General features: G+C 40.4%; 2 protein-coding genes across 3 annotated transcripts in view; one reads left to right on the forward strand and one right to left on the reverse strand.

The window, feature by feature from the left end:
- Positions 1-1,580: 1,580 nt before the first annotated feature.
- SREK1IP1 (SREK1 interacting protein 1) lies at positions 1,581-14,990 on the reverse strand. Its single transcript, XM_080362210.1, has 5 exons — positions 14,919-14,990; positions 13,342-13,389; positions 12,628-12,768; positions 10,449-10,527; positions 1,581-7,658 (listed from the first exon to the last, which is right to left on the reverse strand). The coding sequence occupies exons 1-5, from the start codon at positions 14,929-14,931 to the stop codon at positions 7,469-7,471; spliced, it is 471 nt and encodes a 156-aa protein (XP_080218336.1). The 5' UTR covers positions 14,932-14,990; the 3' UTR covers positions 1,581-7,468.
- A 256-nt stretch (positions 14,991-15,246) lies between these two features.
- CWC27 (CWC27 spliceosome associated cyclophilin) overlaps positions 15,247-17,640 on the forward strand; it is a 105,929-nt gene continuing 103,535 nt past the window's right edge. For both annotated transcript variants that reach the window (XM_080362207.1, XM_080362208.1), the window contains exons 1-2: positions 15,247-15,380; positions 16,206-16,302. In XM_080362207.1, the coding sequence (XP_080218333.1) occupies positions 15,339-15,380; positions 16,206-16,302 (139 nt within the window). In that variant the 5' untranslated portion in view covers positions 15,247-15,338. The remainder of the gene's footprint in view (positions 15,381-16,205; positions 16,303-17,640) is intronic.

Raw genomic sequence — 17,640 nt, forward strand, 5'->3', positions numbered from 1 at the left:
CATTGTTAGGTTAACAGTTGGACTCAATGATATTAAAGGTCTCTTCTGACCAAAATAATTGTATGATTCTATGAAAACAGGCTGAATTCAGTATAAAGATTGTCAGATAAAAGACCCTGTGATGCATTTAATGGTAAAATGAAAGACAGGAATGTTACATACCTGTTAGTCTGGAAAGGGCAGAAGAGGATTGTCTTACTGCTCTTCTGTGTTCTTTTTTATTATATGAGTATATCCCAGGTTCCCCTACAGCTGGGAAAGGGCCAGGAGCAAGGTCTGATTCCCGCATTATCCCATGCAAAATATGATGTTTTATCATTTGAGGTATAGAAGTAATATTAGTAGAAGTGTTTGACCTGGTATTCCTAAGTATGTCCTCTGCATGGGTAATGTAAGTCTTCATGAGGCAACACTGAAATACAGACTTTCTTGAGCAAAGGAACATGTCTTTGGAGAAAAAAAAACCCAAACATCCTAGGCCCTTTTAGAAGTTCAGAAAAGTCATCAAAGATCAGCTATGAAAGGCAGTCTAGAATGGTTGCAAGGCTGCAGAGGGGCAGGGGGACTTACTGAAAACCAGACTGAAAACCTGATCCCTTCAGCTAAATGGGTTTGTGTAGCAGAATCCTGAGTCTCCTGTGGACAGGAGGTTGCTCAGCTCCCTGAGGCCACTGTACACCCACACTGCAAACATGTTATCTGTACAGGCCCAAAGGACAGAGAATGCAGCACTGTGCTTTTGTTACTGCCTTCTGGAATCGATAGTTCAGCAGATGGGAAACAGAAGCATTCAGCAACTTGTTCATAAGGAAGAAAACCAACTGCTTGTACACTGGGACAAGTGATAAAATGCTGAGTCAGACATTGGTGCGCTGTGGAGCGGGCATGAAATATCATTCTTACATAGGAGTTAAATGGTTGCCCTGAATTCTTGGAGATGTTTATCTACTCTCCTTTAAAAAGAGTGTAGATTTTTATAACAAAATCCCTGAGAAAAATGTGGAAGTTGATGCAGAGAAGGATCTGAGTCCTCTCTTAGTTACCGTGCACAAGAAGAAAGGTAAATACTGTGGCAAACATTCAGCTTTGTAGCAGGACAAAATTGTTCTGGTCAGGTTGTCCCATGGGGTGCTATCACCAGCAGTGAGGGATGGCTCTTTACATAACCAAGAATAGACAGAGGCAGAACCTGGTCCCACCTGAAAATCCAGGTTCTCAGGAGTGATGAGGAAGAGCTGTACCACATTAAAAAAATCGTTTAGTCATTTGCATCCTGATTGTGAAGTCCAGTTAGAAAAGTGTTCACGAATAATTTGAGATCTGTGGGTTAATTTTCAATGGAAAAGAAACAAGAAAAATAAAAAATCTTGAATGCTGCATCCCAGAGTAGAGGAAGAAGTTCCCAGGGGTACTTGATGAGTATTTCTGCTCAGTTCTTTTCCTCAAGGGAGACAGAGCCGAGAACTTGGAAAATGTTTAAGCATGTTGCATGCCCTGTGTACCTTAGATCAGGGTTGCTAGAAAAACAATCAAGACAAACAACAACTACATTCAGTTTAAATCAGTGTAAACAGGTGAGCCTTTATTAAGTTAGATGTCTGCCAATACTGAGGGGAAAGGGAAGTAAGGGAGGGAGGAAGGGAAGGAGGAAAGAAGGAAGGAAGGAATACAAAAGAACTGATTAAAGCATCCATAAAAGAGGAAAAGCATCCTTTAATTCAATAATATCAAGTGTTTGATCTTCTTTCACTCTCATTAGGAATAGCTTATTCATTTTTAGCCATCAAATGAAAAGCAGTCTAAACTCATTTCACAATGGAAGATAAACTTTTATTCCTCTCTGCCTTTTTTCCCTTTTATTTACTTAGTTCCTGCATTGTCTGCATGAACTTGGAAATTTATTTTTTAGACATCTGAGAAAAATTAAAGAAATAATTTGTACTGTCAGCCTGAAAAGAGGCTTTTTAATCTCTTGTGTGCTGCAACTTAGAAAAAAAGTAATAAAGCTTCTGAAGCTGGGATGGGGAGGAGGGAGAGAAAGTTGCTGATTCCAAGACCAACATTCTTTTGGCTGCCTTTTTTCCAGATTCAAAGCATTAATCTCTTTCAGTCAGAAGAAGACGCAGTAACAGCAGCAACAGCAATTGGCCATGGAACCAATCTGACAGATGTTCTAGAAAGAGAGTATTATTTAAGATTCAGAACACTTGAGAATTTGGAAAGGTTTGGAAAGCAAATTTGTAGAATTTAAATGTAACAGATGAGATTTCCTTAAGGAAGTCAAGGTTATATATCTAAAAAAAATTATGTTTTTCAAAGGATTAAGAGTCTGCTTTTTCTTCTTTGAAAGAACTATTGAAGTTCTCATTTGTACAAATCCACAAGAAGACTTTTTTTTGTTAGATCCCAATCTTTCATCCTTTCAGTACCTCACATTCCTAGTCCCTGGCACAAGCAACTTAGTATCTTAGAAAGACAACTTAATTATCCTCATCTTCCTTACTTCTTTTATTCTGAGCTGGGCTTCATAACACAGGAACTTCTTTAATTTCAGTATCTCAGAAGAGAGCTGATCTGAATAGAGGAAGAATCTCAAAGGGAAACTTAACCATCCTATAGAAATTGTTTGGCAAGTTAGCCTGTCTATAGTAAATCATCATGTACTGGTTATCTAAATACAGAAAGAAAATTCTTGAGTCGTGTCCTATTAATAAAGTTTTTAAGATAATGCCCAGATGCGTCTGAGGTCTGTGAAACACCTACCAGCATCTGAATTTCTTACAATTTTTTAAAGGTTTCTGTTACACATTATCTTAACCCTATCTGACACAGCACATTATTAGTGTCCATTATCGGAGGCTCGCTGTTGTCTTTAAAATCAGTTTATTTTCTCTGCAATGGTTACATCACTTAATTCTTGAAATGTTGTAAAAATCCAGGCATTTAGAAGTGTAAATATACCCAGAGTCCCTTGCATAACCCCAAGTCAAGAGATTAACCCACTCCTTTCTAAACATAAAGTGGAATACTGAAGGCTGTGCAGCAAATTTCATATACCACAGAGTTCCATATACCCACATTTCTTACATAGTGTGAGGGGTTTGTTGTTGTATTGCTGAACTCTTTTGTTCTGTAATATTTCAGTATTAACGTTTGTTAACGTAAAATTAAAAAGAAAAAAAAAAAAAAAACCACCTAAATCTTTTTTCTTAAGAAGTAAAATTATCTTCCAAACCAAGGAAAATGCACACTTTTCAGGCTTATACGGGTCAGCTGCTTTCCCTGCAAATGGAAGAAAAGAGAGATTAAAGTGTGTGCTGGGTGAGCTGAATCAAGATAATTTTCCATGCAGTTAGACAAGTTTCTTCTCAGTAGGTTGCATGCTCTTTTGTTTTGAATTTAGTTCAAGAACAACAAGATAGTCCCTGGAATAAAGTTAATGTTTTCTTCCAGCAGCTTTCCAGTGTTTGAGATTTGGTAGGAGAAGAATGTAAGAACTCACTGATATCTTGGCTATTGCGAAAGGGAAAAAGGGCTTTTCCACTCTCCAGCTGCAGGTGGAAGATAGCTTCTAGGAGGAAACTTAACAAGACAGTACCTTAGCCTGACATCCAGGTTGATCAACGTATTCCACATCATGAATGTCACGCATCCATAAGCGGATGATTGTGGTCCATGAAGGCTTCCAGTCCCATGGCTTCCCTATGTCCTGCTGTTGATGTCTACCTTCGCTGGACTCACTGCCTCTGGTGTTCATAGCTGGCAGCAAGCATTCCAGCGGTGACATATTGCTTTGTTTCACTCTTCTTTCATTATTGCTCTTTAAATGTGTTTCGAGTTCAACTCACTAGTCTTTCCTCCTTTTGTCCTCCTTCCCCCTGGGGGAAGGAAAGGTGAGAGAGAGAGCAGCTGTCTACCGGTTTAGGTGCTGCCTGGGGCTAAACAGTAACTTAGTGAAAAGCGTGATAAAGACAGATAAACAGGAGGGATGTAACAGCTGCAAAGTATTCCTTGGTGTTGTCCTTTGGAATGTATACAGTCCAGGATCAGTTAAGGCATAATTGTCTCTTCGTGAACTGACTCTAACTCTTCCTGCAAAATAGTGCACCAAAATTTTGTTCATTTAAAATATTAGTTGCCTCTACTACTAAAATAGTTTCCATTAGGTTCATAAGTCTGAAAAAATTTTCACACTTGGTTTGGCTGAAGAAACAGCTGTTTGTTGTGGACTTTGCTGAACTTTCTGTAACAGGACAAATGACTCAGAAGAAAGTGAGTAACCAGTAGGAATTTGAAATAAACACTACAAGCACAGAGCATAGCTTAAATTAGTTTAAGTTAACTCTTTCCTAATAGTCTGCTTCTCTAACAGACTTTCCTCCTTTATTACTGTTTTTAAACTGTATTTAAACTACAGAATTTCAGGAGCATATTTGCCTTTCTAGACAAATATTTCCCTCTGATCTTCTTTCTCAAATAATTTATCATTTTTTTAACATAAAAATATATAATATTCTTGACAGGAGCAGATTCTACTGTACTGGGTAATTGTTGGTTTAGACTGCTTGTATATTTTCCATCGTTGTATTTGCATTTCTCTAATCCCTTTGGTTTCTTCATTCTTGTACCTCTTCTACAACTGCTTATTTCCTGCTACCACCACTTCAGCTCATGTTCTTCTTTATTGCCTAAATTCATCCTCACTATTGTTCCATGGCGAGGATGCTGGGGTCAGGAGCGCAGCATCCTCCGATGTCTGGTTCAGAGTGAGAGTCCTCAGGGTGCTGGTATTCTCTTGGTGAGGCTGAGCTGGTGTTCGATGAGAATGGTATTCCCCCCGTGAAGACTGGTAGGCCCTGGTGAAGCTGGTGTTCCCTCGATGAGACTCGACAGGCCCTTAGATGAGACTGGTATTCCCTCCCATGCTGTTTTAGGGTGAGCTTTTTATAGCTTCCAGAGTAGAGGAAAGTCGGGGCGGGGGGGGCAGAAGTGGTGATTGCGAAAGAGGGACAAGTCTGGACAAGTCCCGGGCCACGTTGAGGGGTCTCCCTTTGTGTCACGCAGAAATCCAGCGGGAATGGTGATTGCGAAAGATCAGCAAGTTTCAACAAGCCCTGGGACATGATAAAAGGTCTCAACTTTTCCCCTTTGTTTGCCAAGCTGGGCATATCAGGAGATGGGGCTATGTGCCCTCCAGCACATCCTCCATCTCCTGTCGGTCAGCCAGCCTGATCTGTGGTTAGCTCGTCGTTGATGTGCAGATCGCAGCTTCCCCTGCTCTGAATGTGTCTTCTTCTGGCTGAACTAGTCACAATGTTTTCAGCCATGATCCTTATCAATGCTCAACAACCATGAAAACTACTAAGCATGGAACTTCAGCGAAGTCTAAAGAGAAACAGATTATCGCATTGTTTTCAAATTCAGTTAAAATATGTTGAACCAATTTATTTGATTGTGCTGAAAATAGCTTTCCATTACTCCAGGCTTCTAAAAAAGTATATACACTCTACATCATGAAAGAGAATGAAGAGTTTTCCACGGTGTCTCACATGCTGCAGAGAATGGTGAAGCTGTAATTTTTATGCTGTGAATGTGTATTTCCTCTACATATTTGTAAAATAATAGCTTTAATCAGCTTTGATTCAGTGAATCCAGCATTTGGTGCATTTTACAGGGTGTTTCAAAAAGATGGACCCATTTTGAAAACACTGTACTTTGCAACCATGAACCAGTCATGGAGAGAACATAAAGCAGTTACAAAAAAGGTTACTAAAACTTGGTAACTTTACAGTTCGTAATTTTTTGTGTAATTGTAACATGTTGCCACTGTGAAATATATGGCTTTGAAACTGGGTCCTGCTTTGAAATTGGGTCTTTTTCACAGAATCATAGAATTTCCTGAGTTGGAAGGGACCCACAAGGATCGTCAAGTCCAGCTCCTGTCCCTATGACACGTGACAACCCCACAGTTCACACCATGTGTCTGAGGATGTTGTCCAGTCTCTTCTTGATCACTTGGGGCTGTGATACCTCCCTGGGGAGCCGGTTCCAGTGCTCCAGCACCCTCTGGGGGAAGAACCTTTTCCTAATGTCCAGTCTAAACCTCCCCTGGCACATCTTCCCGCCATTCCCTCGGGTTCTGTCACTAGTCACTAAAAAGAAGAGTTTGGTGCCTGCCCCTCCTCCTTCTCCCCTTGTGAGGAAGCTGTAGCCGCGATGAGGTCTCAGTCTCCTCTTCTCCAGGCTGAACAAACCAAGTGACTTTAGCCACTCCTCATACGGCTTCCTCTCCAAACCCTTCACCAACTTTGTAGCCCTCTTCTGGACACTCTCCAGTGGCTTTGTATCCTTTTCATCCTGTGGCACCCAGACCTGCACACAGCGCTCCAGATGAGGCCGCACCAGCGCAGAGCAGAGCGGGACAATCATCTCCCTGCCTGCCTGGCAATGCTGTGCTGGATATGCCCAGGACACGGTTGCCCTCTTGGCTGCCAGGACACACTGGTGGCTCATGGTCAACTTGCTATTGAACAGAACCCCCAGATCCTTCTCCATGGGGCTACTCTCCAGCATCTCATTCCCCAGTCTGTATGGACAGCCACGGTTTTTTGAAAAACCCTGTACAGTAGAGTCTGTTCCCAGCTAGTAGCTGCATTACAGATGTGCACATTTTTCTTCTGCTATCTGGGAAAGACTGATGGAAACACCAAGTATCTACGCCTGTTGATAAAGCTGATTTGCATTTCAGAGCTTATTGTGAGGTGTGTGGAGGTTGTTGACTCTTCATTATTCTAACCATTTGCCATGCTTTTGCTTTCATTTCTTTTCTTCATCTCTCCCCATATACTAATCACATGCATTATTTTTCTCTTTCTGAAATTAGGCATTTCATCCTATAACTGTGATAAGCTGACAGGGAATAGCAGTCCTTGTTTGCACTGACATCCCTTCACATTTGTCCTAGTTTTGTTAAAAAATAAGTTTCTCTTTTAGTGAATTTGCCTGTCAGCTAAAGCTTTCGTATTAGCTGCATTTTCCTGGAGAACTAGATACATGTTTTGGTAAACACAGCAATGGAAGGCTAACTTACTGATAAGCATGGATGGAGCATCAACCACTCTGAAACTAAGCACATTTAAGTCCAAATATTTCTACACAAAGCCTTGCAACCTGAAGTTTACGGTACCCTACTGTAAAGGATTCCAAACACAACTAATAACAACTGAACTAAGATTAAGTGTGAAGAACTAATTAAACTCACATGGTTTAGTACTAATAAGCTTGAAATAGAAGAGCAGATTTTTTCCCAAAAGGTCCATTTAATAATTTGAAGCACAGATACATGCAAATAGATTTCTTAAAAATATATATATCTCATTTTCAAACAAGAGCATTGCAAAGCATAAATAAATTTGACATGAAAGTAAAATCATCCCCTCTGCAGAAGTGAACAGAACAGGCCAGCATCTCAGTCACTACTAGAACTGTCTGAACTATCAGAAGATGAACTTTTTTCCTTACGTCTCTTCTTTTTCTCCTTTTTATGATGTTTTCCTTTCTTACATTTATTCTTTTTTTCCTTTTTCCTTTCTTTTTTGTGTGATTTTTGTTTTTTTGACTTTGGCCCATACTCTTCAGATGCACTTGATGAGGAAGATCTAGTAAAAGAAAAAATACACAGGTTGATATGCAATTAAAGAAGGGAAATGCCACAAGAATAATGGGGGTGGGGGGTGTAATTTCAGTATTTATACAATGTCACAAATTGAATTTGGAGTAGAATCACACATTAGCATCTACAAGCTTATAATTTCTTAGTCTCCATGTTCAACAGAATGACAATTAGACTATTGTGCCAGAAAAGCAGTATGTTTATAATACAGATTAATTAACAACGGAATAGGAAAGTTGTGTGTTTTTCAGCCTTCAATAAGGACAAAGATTAAGAGAACACATATATGAGAAGTTGTTGCAGTCCAGTAAAGCTTCCACTGACTAGGAATGAGGAAACATAGCCCCCATTTTTAAAAAGAGAAAAAAAGAAGACCTGGGGAACTACAGGCCAGTCAGTCCCACCTCTGTTGTCACCAAGATCATGGAGCAGGGCCTCCTGGAAACTACGCCAAGGCACATGGAAAATAAGAAGGTGACTGGTCACAGCTAACATGGCTTCACTAAGGGCAACCATGCCTGACCAATCTGGCGGGGTTACAGTGTTGGTGGATAAGATTAGAGCAACTGGCGCCATCTGCCTGGACATGTGCAAAGCATTTGACACTGTCCTGCATGACATCCTTGTCTCTAAATTTGAGAAACATGCAATTAATGGACGGACCACTTGATGGATAAGGATGGTCACACTCAAAGAGTTGCAGTCAACAGGTTGATCTCCAAGTGGAGACCAGTGATGAGTGGTGTTCCTCAGGGGTCCACATTGGGACCAGCACTGTTTTAACATCTTTGTTGGCATGTGGACAGTGGGATCAAGTGCACCCTCAGTGGACTACTGATGGAATGAAGCTGTGTGGTGTGGTCGACATGCTGGAGGGAAGAGATGCCATCTGGAGGGACCTTAACAGCCTCAAGAGGTGGGCTTCTGTGAACCTCATGAAGTTCAACAAGGCCAAGCAAAACTGCCTGCATAGGAGTTGGGGCAAACCCAAACACAAATACAGTCTGGGTGGAGAATGGATTAAGAGCAGTGCTGAGGAGAAGGACGTGGGGCTGATGTTTGATGAGAAGCTCATCATGAGCCGACAATTTGCGCTTGCAGCCCAGAATGCCAACTGTATCTTGGGCTGCATCAAAAGAAGCAGGGCCAGTGGGCTGAGGGAGGTGATTCTCCTCCACTACGTCCTAATGAGAATGCAGCTGGAGTCCTGCACCTAACTCTGGAGTCCCCAAATAAGGAAGACATGGACCTGTTGGAGAGGGGTCAGAGGAGGGTCATGAAGATGATCAGAGGGATGGAACACCTCTCTATGAGGAAAGGCTGAGAATGTTCGGGTTGTTTAGCCTGGAGAAGAGAAGGCTTTGGGGAGACCTTACAGCAGCCTTCCAGTACCTAAAGAGAACCCACAAGAAAGCTGAAGGGGAACTTTTTACAAGATCATGTAGTGATAGGGCAAGAGATGATGGCTTTAAACTGAAAGAGGGTGGATTTAGATTAGATATAAGGAAGAAAATCTTCACCATGAGGGTCGTGAGGCACAGGTACAGACTGCCCAGAGAAGCTGTGGATGCCCTATCCCTGGAAGTGTTCAAGGCCACACTGGAAAACTGAAAAGTATGACAGTAAGGTAGAGCTTCCAGCTTTTAAAATCTCACATAGTCAATAACAATGCTACAGTAATGCCTTCAGACATAATGTATTTCTCTCACGCAAAAATCTAAGGGAAATGGATGTCAAAAATTTGGATCCTCTTGCAGCTGGTAATATTGGTTTCTAACCAGCACCAATGAGTGATTACATATATACAAGAATTAAGATGACAATAAAAGTCATGATTATTAAACTCAAAAGGGCAGTTTTGTACTGCTGTTTACATGGCTAACTATTAATTACTTGCACATAAAGACTACAGCCAGCAGACTGATCCTTTTCTACTACCTCCGTAAGTGTAAGCCAGAGCTACACTGTATAAATAAGGAAGGGGAAAAACACCAATACAACCAGTGTTAAATTCTGCTTCTTTATTTCTGAAAAACATCTTACTATGGCTTCTAAATATATTATACATTTCCTAGCTCTTAGTGCAGTTCCTGGGATATTGTCTCATCAACAGTCCTTGTGATTAACCAGCCCATAGTCTCAAAGAATTAGAAACAAATAAGTCAGGAGGCCAAAACTCAGATTCACAATAAATTTGGCTATTATGACATTTTCTTTTGAAACTGGAGTAACATGTTTTTAGGTTTCTACAGTAATAGGAACATTAAAACTCAGCACATGCTAAGTAAAACTACAGAAGGTTTCCTTCTGATAGTTACATATTACTCAGAGTGTGTGTGTGTACATGTGTGTGCGTGCACATGTGCTAGTGTACACACAGGGAATCTTAGTGCCTCTGAATTGCTGGGAGGCTTCTCTATGAGAGCTAAGTTGAGGACCTACCCCATAATCCTCCTTACTCTTTGTTCTTTTCCCACCACATCTTGCCTAGTGTTGAATAGTCTGAAGGAGCAATTGCTTTCCCAGACTTGCAGAACGCCAGCTTGCTAGTGCCTTCTAGGCTTCCATGATCCTAACTCCACAGTAAAAAACCTGTGGCTTCACCTTTACTCAAAGAACAAACGAATTCTCACTGGAAAACAAGAAGCTTTTCAAACCAAAGATGTACTTGCAAATGAAGTTGCATCAAAAGAAGCAATGTTTTCTGAGAAACAACCTAACCATCAGAAAGATTTTTGCAGCTGCTTCAAAATTAAAATGGGTGTGTGATAGTTACCTTTTCCTTTGTCGCTTTAATTTTGTTTTTTCTTTGCTTTTCCTTTTTTGTTTCTTTTTCTCCTCCTCCTCATTTAAATCTATGGATAAAAAGTTACAGTTTAAAAAAACACTTGTCTTCATCAGCATTAAAAGAATGGCTTCAATAGCAATGCAAAATTACAACAAAATTCTCATTACAAGTTTTTCTTTTCCTTCCTCCAAATTCTGGTCTAGTATAGTAATTTTAGAAATATTTTGCAGAGTAGCAAAGCTTTTTATACACCTTACATTCTCATTACTTCGACCTAAGCACTAAGAATGAAGGCTCATAAAAAGTAGCAAAAAAGTTATGACTTTTCCTATATGTTCACATCAGCTTTAGGTTTTCCTATCTGTACTTCCATATTTTAAAATACTTACCCAAGTCTGAAAACAGGTCATTTAACTAGAACCTACCAAAAAAAGAATATTCCCTCAGGCTTACTTGAATTACTTTCACACATCCTCATTTCACACTTCACAAATAGCTATGCCATAACTAAGATAAATCTGAGTTAACTGTCAACATATTGTGTACAAATATTGGCAGTCATCCCTCATCTGGTCCTGCTTGGTTCCTGCCCTAACACTGTATAGGATTGTATAGTATTTTCACATTTCACTTACAAGCAATATTTTTATCACACTGGATGAAACTTCTGACCTTAAGACTTTTCTATACCAGTTCAAGAAGTATTTTTGAATACTTCAATATACAAATCCACTACATGTATACACATTACAATGTCAGCTAACAGGAAAATACTGGCTTTACAATTCATCCTTAAAACAGATAGCTGTTTTTGAGCTTTCATCTTACTTCTATCATATAAATAACGTTCCATCAAGTCTGACTGCTAGCATAATTATTCCATTGCTACCACAAATAATAATTACTGGTCTTTATGTTCTGGAGCAAAATTTGAAAAAACTCCATATGAGTTAGAGAAACAAAATTACTTTTGGAGCAACTAAAAACTATGAACAAGAATGAGTGAAAAAACACTCAGTATTTTTTGAAGAAAACGGTACAAAAATTTAAGTGCAAACAGAGCAAAAATCTTGAGAAGACAAGGCCATTTGAAAATGGCAAAATCCTGCCTAGATTATTGACAGTTAAGGATACATATCTCCTTACAGTACACACCGCAGCCAGTTTGAGGAAGAACATAATAGAGGGTTATTACAAGATCAAGTAAACAGCTGGTTTTGCTGCAAATATCCATCTTCAATCAGTTGAGGGCCAAAAAAGCCCTTTACATTCAAAATTATATAATAAGTGGGAACAAGTTTTTCCAAAGAGACTTGTTCCAAGAAAGGTCTGTTGCATACACTTGTTCCAAGACAGGACTGTTGTTCAGCACTCCTGACAAGCAGACTATCCACTTTTTTAAAGTGTTCCAGCAAATTACAGGGTTCTATCTATGCCTTCTCCTTCCTAAATAGCGTCTTTAGTGGGACCTGAATGTCGAGTCTGGAATGTGGGAGCAACAGAACAAAACATGATGTTTCATGGGCCAGAGAGGAAGAACATTGATTCATTTAAAACATACTATAGTTGAACAACCTCCCCTTCTCGCTTAAGGGAACAGCCTCTTTGGAGTTCAAATTCAAATGAACTCCAGTATCGGCTAAATAACCCATCTATTCTCTCTCTGACAAACTGTTGATGCTCAGACCTTCCAAACAGAGCAGTACTCCTCCAAATACGAATGTTTAAATTCAATTCACTAGCTGTTCCAGTCAAAACCCTACTTAGAAACTGGAGAAAAATTCAGCTGTCATATTTGTCATTAAAGAGTTATTATCAATTTTAAGATGTTGAAACTACATGCCATAATTAAAAGATTAACTCAAAACATCCACATCGCTTTCTCCTAAGCAGCTTCTTAGAAAAACTCTTATAATCTTTTGCATTTAGGAGTGCTTTTTGAGATGTTCGAAATCGGTACATTATTCAATTCCTATGACGGGAATTAATAATAATAAAAAGGGATGTGTGTATATTAAGTCTTTGAAGTCTGAACACATGAAGTATAGTACTTTCAAAGCACAGCCTAAAAGAACTCAGTTGTTATCAAAAATGATAAAATGAGAGTTCTAGTACTTCAGAAGACCATTATCCAATTTATTCTTCAAGAAAAACATAAAAACCTTACTCTTTTTTTCACGCATGGCTTGCAATCTCTGTAGTTCCTCTTCCTCACTGTCTTCACTGCTAGTGCTGCTGACATCTAAAACAATATCTCTTTGAGGATCTACTCGGAGGAAGTTTCGGCATTCAAACGTCAGATGACCAGCTGAACAAAACAAATATTCAGAAAGAAAAACTACAATTTACCAAAGATTATCAGAAACTAAAGGACATCCATCTTATTATTACTCAGTTTTGAGAAGTGAAAAAGGCTAGGCGGAAATCTGTGAATGAGGAGGGAGAAGACTTACTCTGAAAGTGCCTTAATATTGACAGGCTGCACAATGTTATTCCATTTAATAGTAATTTATGACATCTCTCTTATTTTTGTTAAAGATTTTGACCAACCTTTACTGTCTATTTTTTAATGGTCTCAGATACTTCCTGAAGAAATTACCTAAGAACATGAAGTGAAATATTTAAAACCAGCATGTTATATTGCCCTTTGTCTCCCTCTAGTGAAACAGAAGAAACTTATTTGCTTGTGAGAAATAATTTTTAACAATCAGAACACAAGCTACTACTTCGCTAGTATTTTCAGTTTTCAGATCTCAATAATCATGACCAGAATTGGAAACCTTGTGCTGAATACACCTGTTGAAATAATAAAAGAAATAAAATGAATTCAAAATATGGTTTGTAATTCAGATTACACAGGAATGCTAAACTACAGACTTACGGTAGCCACACTTCTTGCATCCTGCTCTGATGTTATCCTTATTTCCACCTGAAAGAGAAAATTTCATCAATTTGATGTTGCTAAGCAGAACTCTAAAGTTTCTTTTAAATCTGGCTTAACAAAGTCAACATGCAGACAGGAGTTACCACTTCTCTGGATACTAAATACACTAAAATCTCTCCAAAAATCTTAAAGAAAAGCAAACCAGTGCATTTCTAAGGTCACTTTTCTGTGCAGCAATTTATCAGAACAAATTTGGCTAGTATAAACGGCTATGGATCATTTAGTTATACATAACTTACTGCCAAATCCTCACTTGATTTATTATGAACTTTCCATTATAATTTTAATAATTATTCAACTTCTCTGAAAGCTTATGCATTTCTTTAGTTACAGTATGAACACAATAGTAGCTATGTGACATTCCAGGGATCCACAACAAGTGTACTTATAAATTATAGTAGTGTGTGGATGTTGACATACACTCAATGGAAACTCTGAAGTAATTTACATTTTAATTGCAAGACTTGTCTTAAAAAGGCAACTAAAAAAAAAAAAAGAGATAAATAATCACTCCTGAAAACTGGCAAAAGACAAAAAAACTTAGTATTACATATCATCTTCAGGGTCTATAAACTCAGCAGTGTTTAGGTGCATGTTTTATAGCTATCTTTTGAGGGAAATCCAGAAGAGTCAAGGAGGTAAGGAACATGGAAGGAAATGTCAAGAAACAACAGCAACCATCACTAAGGGCCTCATTCCCTCAGTGGAGCACAAGGTTGCAAAAAAAAGCTTTAGAAACCTTCAAACACAAACGTGAGATATCTTCCTCAAGAACTCCCTCTAGAATGGTCACAAGCTTATTAAGGTCTTCTCTTTTCTTAAGAGGAAGCTTACCAAAGCTCAGACTTGTTCAGTTGTTCTCAGCCAAACACTCCTCACGTCTCAGGATCAAGAAAAAATGATGAAGTAATGGCTATATGTTTGTCTAACATACATCTAAATCCCCTGCAAACAGAGCAGGTGTTCCTGCTTGTCCTGTCTCACCACCCTTCTCAGCTTCTAGTGGGACACAAACAATCCAGAACAAAAAACGGCAAGGAAAACCAAGTCTAAGAACAACCACCACTCTTTGGATCTAACTTTACAGAAGGTGGCTTATACTAACAGGCGACAGGAACATAGCACTTGGTCATCATCCACCCGAAACGCGGGGGGAGGCCCCACAGGCCTAGAAGGAAGCGAGTGCATGGCTGCGCTCAGCCCCTGCTGGCCTGACCGCCCGTCCCTCAGCCCACTTCTCGGCCTCCCTCACGCTACCGCAACGCCGCCTGGTTTAGAGCAGCGGCTGGTTTAGAGCAGCGGCTGTGCCGACCGGAGCAACGTTTCTCCACGGCGGCCCCGGCGCCCCCAGGGAAACGCGCCCGCCCCATTTCTCGCTGCACGCGCGGTCCTGCCACCTTCCCGCGTAATTTTCCATCGGCCCGCCGCTTATTTCCCCTTTCCAACATGCCAGCCGTGTGCCCAGCCAGCTATTGAGACTTCTGTTCCGGCAAACCTGTCTGTGAGCCCCTTACCCGGCAGCGCCATGGCACCTCCCGCCACCGTCCTCGCCGTCCAGGCCTGGACTCGCAGTGGCGTCCCTCCCCGCCGGAAGGCTTTGCCCGGAGCACTCCTGGACCGTACCTCTCACAGGGAGGACGGGGGACCTCAATACCGGGCGGGAGTCACGGAGAGGGGCTGCAGATGTCTGGAGAAGGCTTCAGGTCTTTCTGAAAGGAATTTGTCCCTCAGTGACTCCCGTAGAGCCTTCAAATGGGGACTCATCCCTTCGTTCTTCTTCCTGTCTTGGGCAGCCACCTCCCCACCTCCCTGGGTGGCGTAGATGCGTCCAAGATGGCGGGAGGTTCGGAGGGGTAGGCAGCGTTACAGGCGAAGCGTAACCGACTGTCGGGCCTGGATGGTTGGTCCCCTGCTGGGACTCGCTTTTCCCCGCCATGAGCAACATCTACATCCAGGAACCCCCCACCAACGGCAAGGTGGGGCTCGCCGGGGGCAGGGGCTGCCGTGGGCGAGGCCAGGCCGGCGGGAGTAAGGGAGCTGCGCTGCCCCGCAGTGAGGGGGCTGCGGGCGGGAAGCTGTTGCTGGGGCGGGTGTGTGGGGCGCGGGGCCGTTCGGGCGCGTGGATTGCGCACTCTGCGAGGAGACGGGGGTGGCGGTCGCGGTGTGCACAAGGGTTGCTTTTGAATAGTGTTGGGGGGTGTGAAGGAATTGCGTGCTGCAGGAGTGGGGACAGGTGAGGAGGACATGCGTGTGGTGATGGCGGTGGTATCCGTGTTGTGGTGCTGGTTGGATTAGTTTGAGGTGGTACAGCCCTTGAAGATGTAACCTGAGGCAAAGCATGATGTGTGCTGTGTGGGTACATGACACAGAGCAGTCCTTGAAGTGTTTCATTTCCTCTGTTCTTGACTGTATCCTAAGTTCTTAATTTTAAGATGATCTTTCATTTAATTTAATGGTACTGCTCATGAGAGAGGTATAATGCCTTTGGAGATTTAAGGCATAATTTTGTTTTCCATGTTGCTTCATTATGGAAGCGATAAAGGATATCTAGGTTTCTCTCATGTGTCAGGTACCACAGCTTATTGGCCTCAAAGCCTTGTTGTATGTATCAATTCAGAACTGTATCTTAAGAACTGGCAATACTGTCTGGGACTAACAGTAGCTACCTGGCACATTTGAATGTCTACTACTGTTAGTAATGTAATGAGTTCAGAAGCACTGATTTAACTTAGCAAAGATATTATTTGCACAGCGACAAAGTTACAATAAAACTAATGATGTTTTTATCTCTATTTTTACAGGTTTTGTTGAGGACAACAGCAGGAGATATAGATATAGAATTATGGTCAAAAGAAGCACCAAAAGCATGTCGAAATTTCATCCAGCTTTGTATGGAAGGTAATGACTGAATGGGATAGGGATTGTTAAAATTATTTTATATTCAATGTTGTTATCTTTGTGCTTTTTCTGTAAAATAGAGGTTATAACTACGTTTTAAATTTAATATGTTAATGAATTTATTTATGCTTAATAAATATTAACTGACATTCAGACAGTGTTTTTTAAGTTTATTAAGCAACCCAGTGGAAAAAAAATAGATTATGTATATCTGAAGAGTTGTATGTCAGAGGCTTCGGGAAGGCTTATTTTCAGCAAGTGTTTACAAAGTGTAACTGCTGCTTTAATGTATGTATGAAGTGGCAATGATATAGTATTGGACAACCTCCAAAATTCTCATTTCTGTATCATCATTTTTACTTCCTTTTTGTGTGTGTGTGTGTTTCTCATGTTTCATTTGCTATAGTTTTTTTCTTGATGGAAGCTCTGTAATGCTCTTTGCAGTGGGTACAAGAATGAGAAGCTCTCTGTTGGTAAAATGGTAACAAGAATTTGTGAAGGACCTGATGTCTCCATGTGTTTTCTAGCTGCTGCTGTGTTCCCAGCTGTGCATTTATAAAGCAGTTAAGAGTTCTTTTAGCCTTCCTCTCTTAAGGAAAAATAGCAGTCTAGGATTTGTGCTTCCAGCACAGATCCAGCCTGTTCCATATCTTACACCTAATCTGGAGATGTAGGGATTTTTTGCAATGATAAATCAGTTTCTTAGCCCTCGGTAAGTCCTTAGAGTTCAGATATCCTCAGTGTTAAAGAACTAGGCTTTATTTTTATTCTGTATTTGTCTGACTGCTGTGTAGGATCCTATACTTTGCATAAAAAATTTTAGTTATTTCTCTTGTGAGTACTCTAGAGTATAACCATCTATAAATATATGTAGTTAGGCTGCAACATTTGCACGTCCTGCTTTGTCTTGAAGCGTGCTGGAGATTTTTTTTTTTTTAATCAATTGGAAATATATGTCAAGTGAAGTTAAATTTTCATTCCTTTTATTTTGTTGTGATCATACAACCCTTATGTGATAGATAAATAAAAGATAACAACTTAGGCAACAAAAGGTACCACATGTTTCATTCTATGAAAATGATCGGTTTGAGTGCGGCATAGGTGGTGAAAAGGGTGACACCTGTATTCCATACTAGTGAGTGAAAATGCTAATCATTTGGTGTATGGATATGGTTAATGATATGAGATGTTGGCTGGTACAGAGCATGGTAGTTTTAGCTCTCATTTTACAATGAGGCACATTGGTAGTATCATCCCAGTGATAACACTGAAAACCTGAAAAGAAAATAACTCGTCAATTTTATCTTGTAAGTGATGTGCAGTGTCTTTTGCAGCAGC

Source organism: Nesoenas mayeri (genome assembly GCF_963082525.1).
Source record: "Nesoenas mayeri genome assembly, chromosome: Z".
NCBI classification, from domain to species: domain Eukaryota; kingdom Metazoa; phylum Chordata; class Aves; order Columbiformes; family Columbidae; genus Nesoenas; species Nesoenas mayeri.

Bases quoted from the DNA above. Each gene is read 5' to 3' on its own strand.
- SREK1IP1 (XM_080362210.1), bottom strand. The intron at 10,528-12,627 runs GTAAGGTTTTTA...TTTTATCCATAG, and splicing joins AGCCATGCGTGAAAAAAAGA to ATTTAAATGAGGAGGAGGAG. The intron at 7,659-10,448 runs GTAACTATCACA...TTCTTTTACTAG, and splicing joins TTAAAGCGACAAAGGAAAAG to ATCTTCCTCATCAAGTGCAT.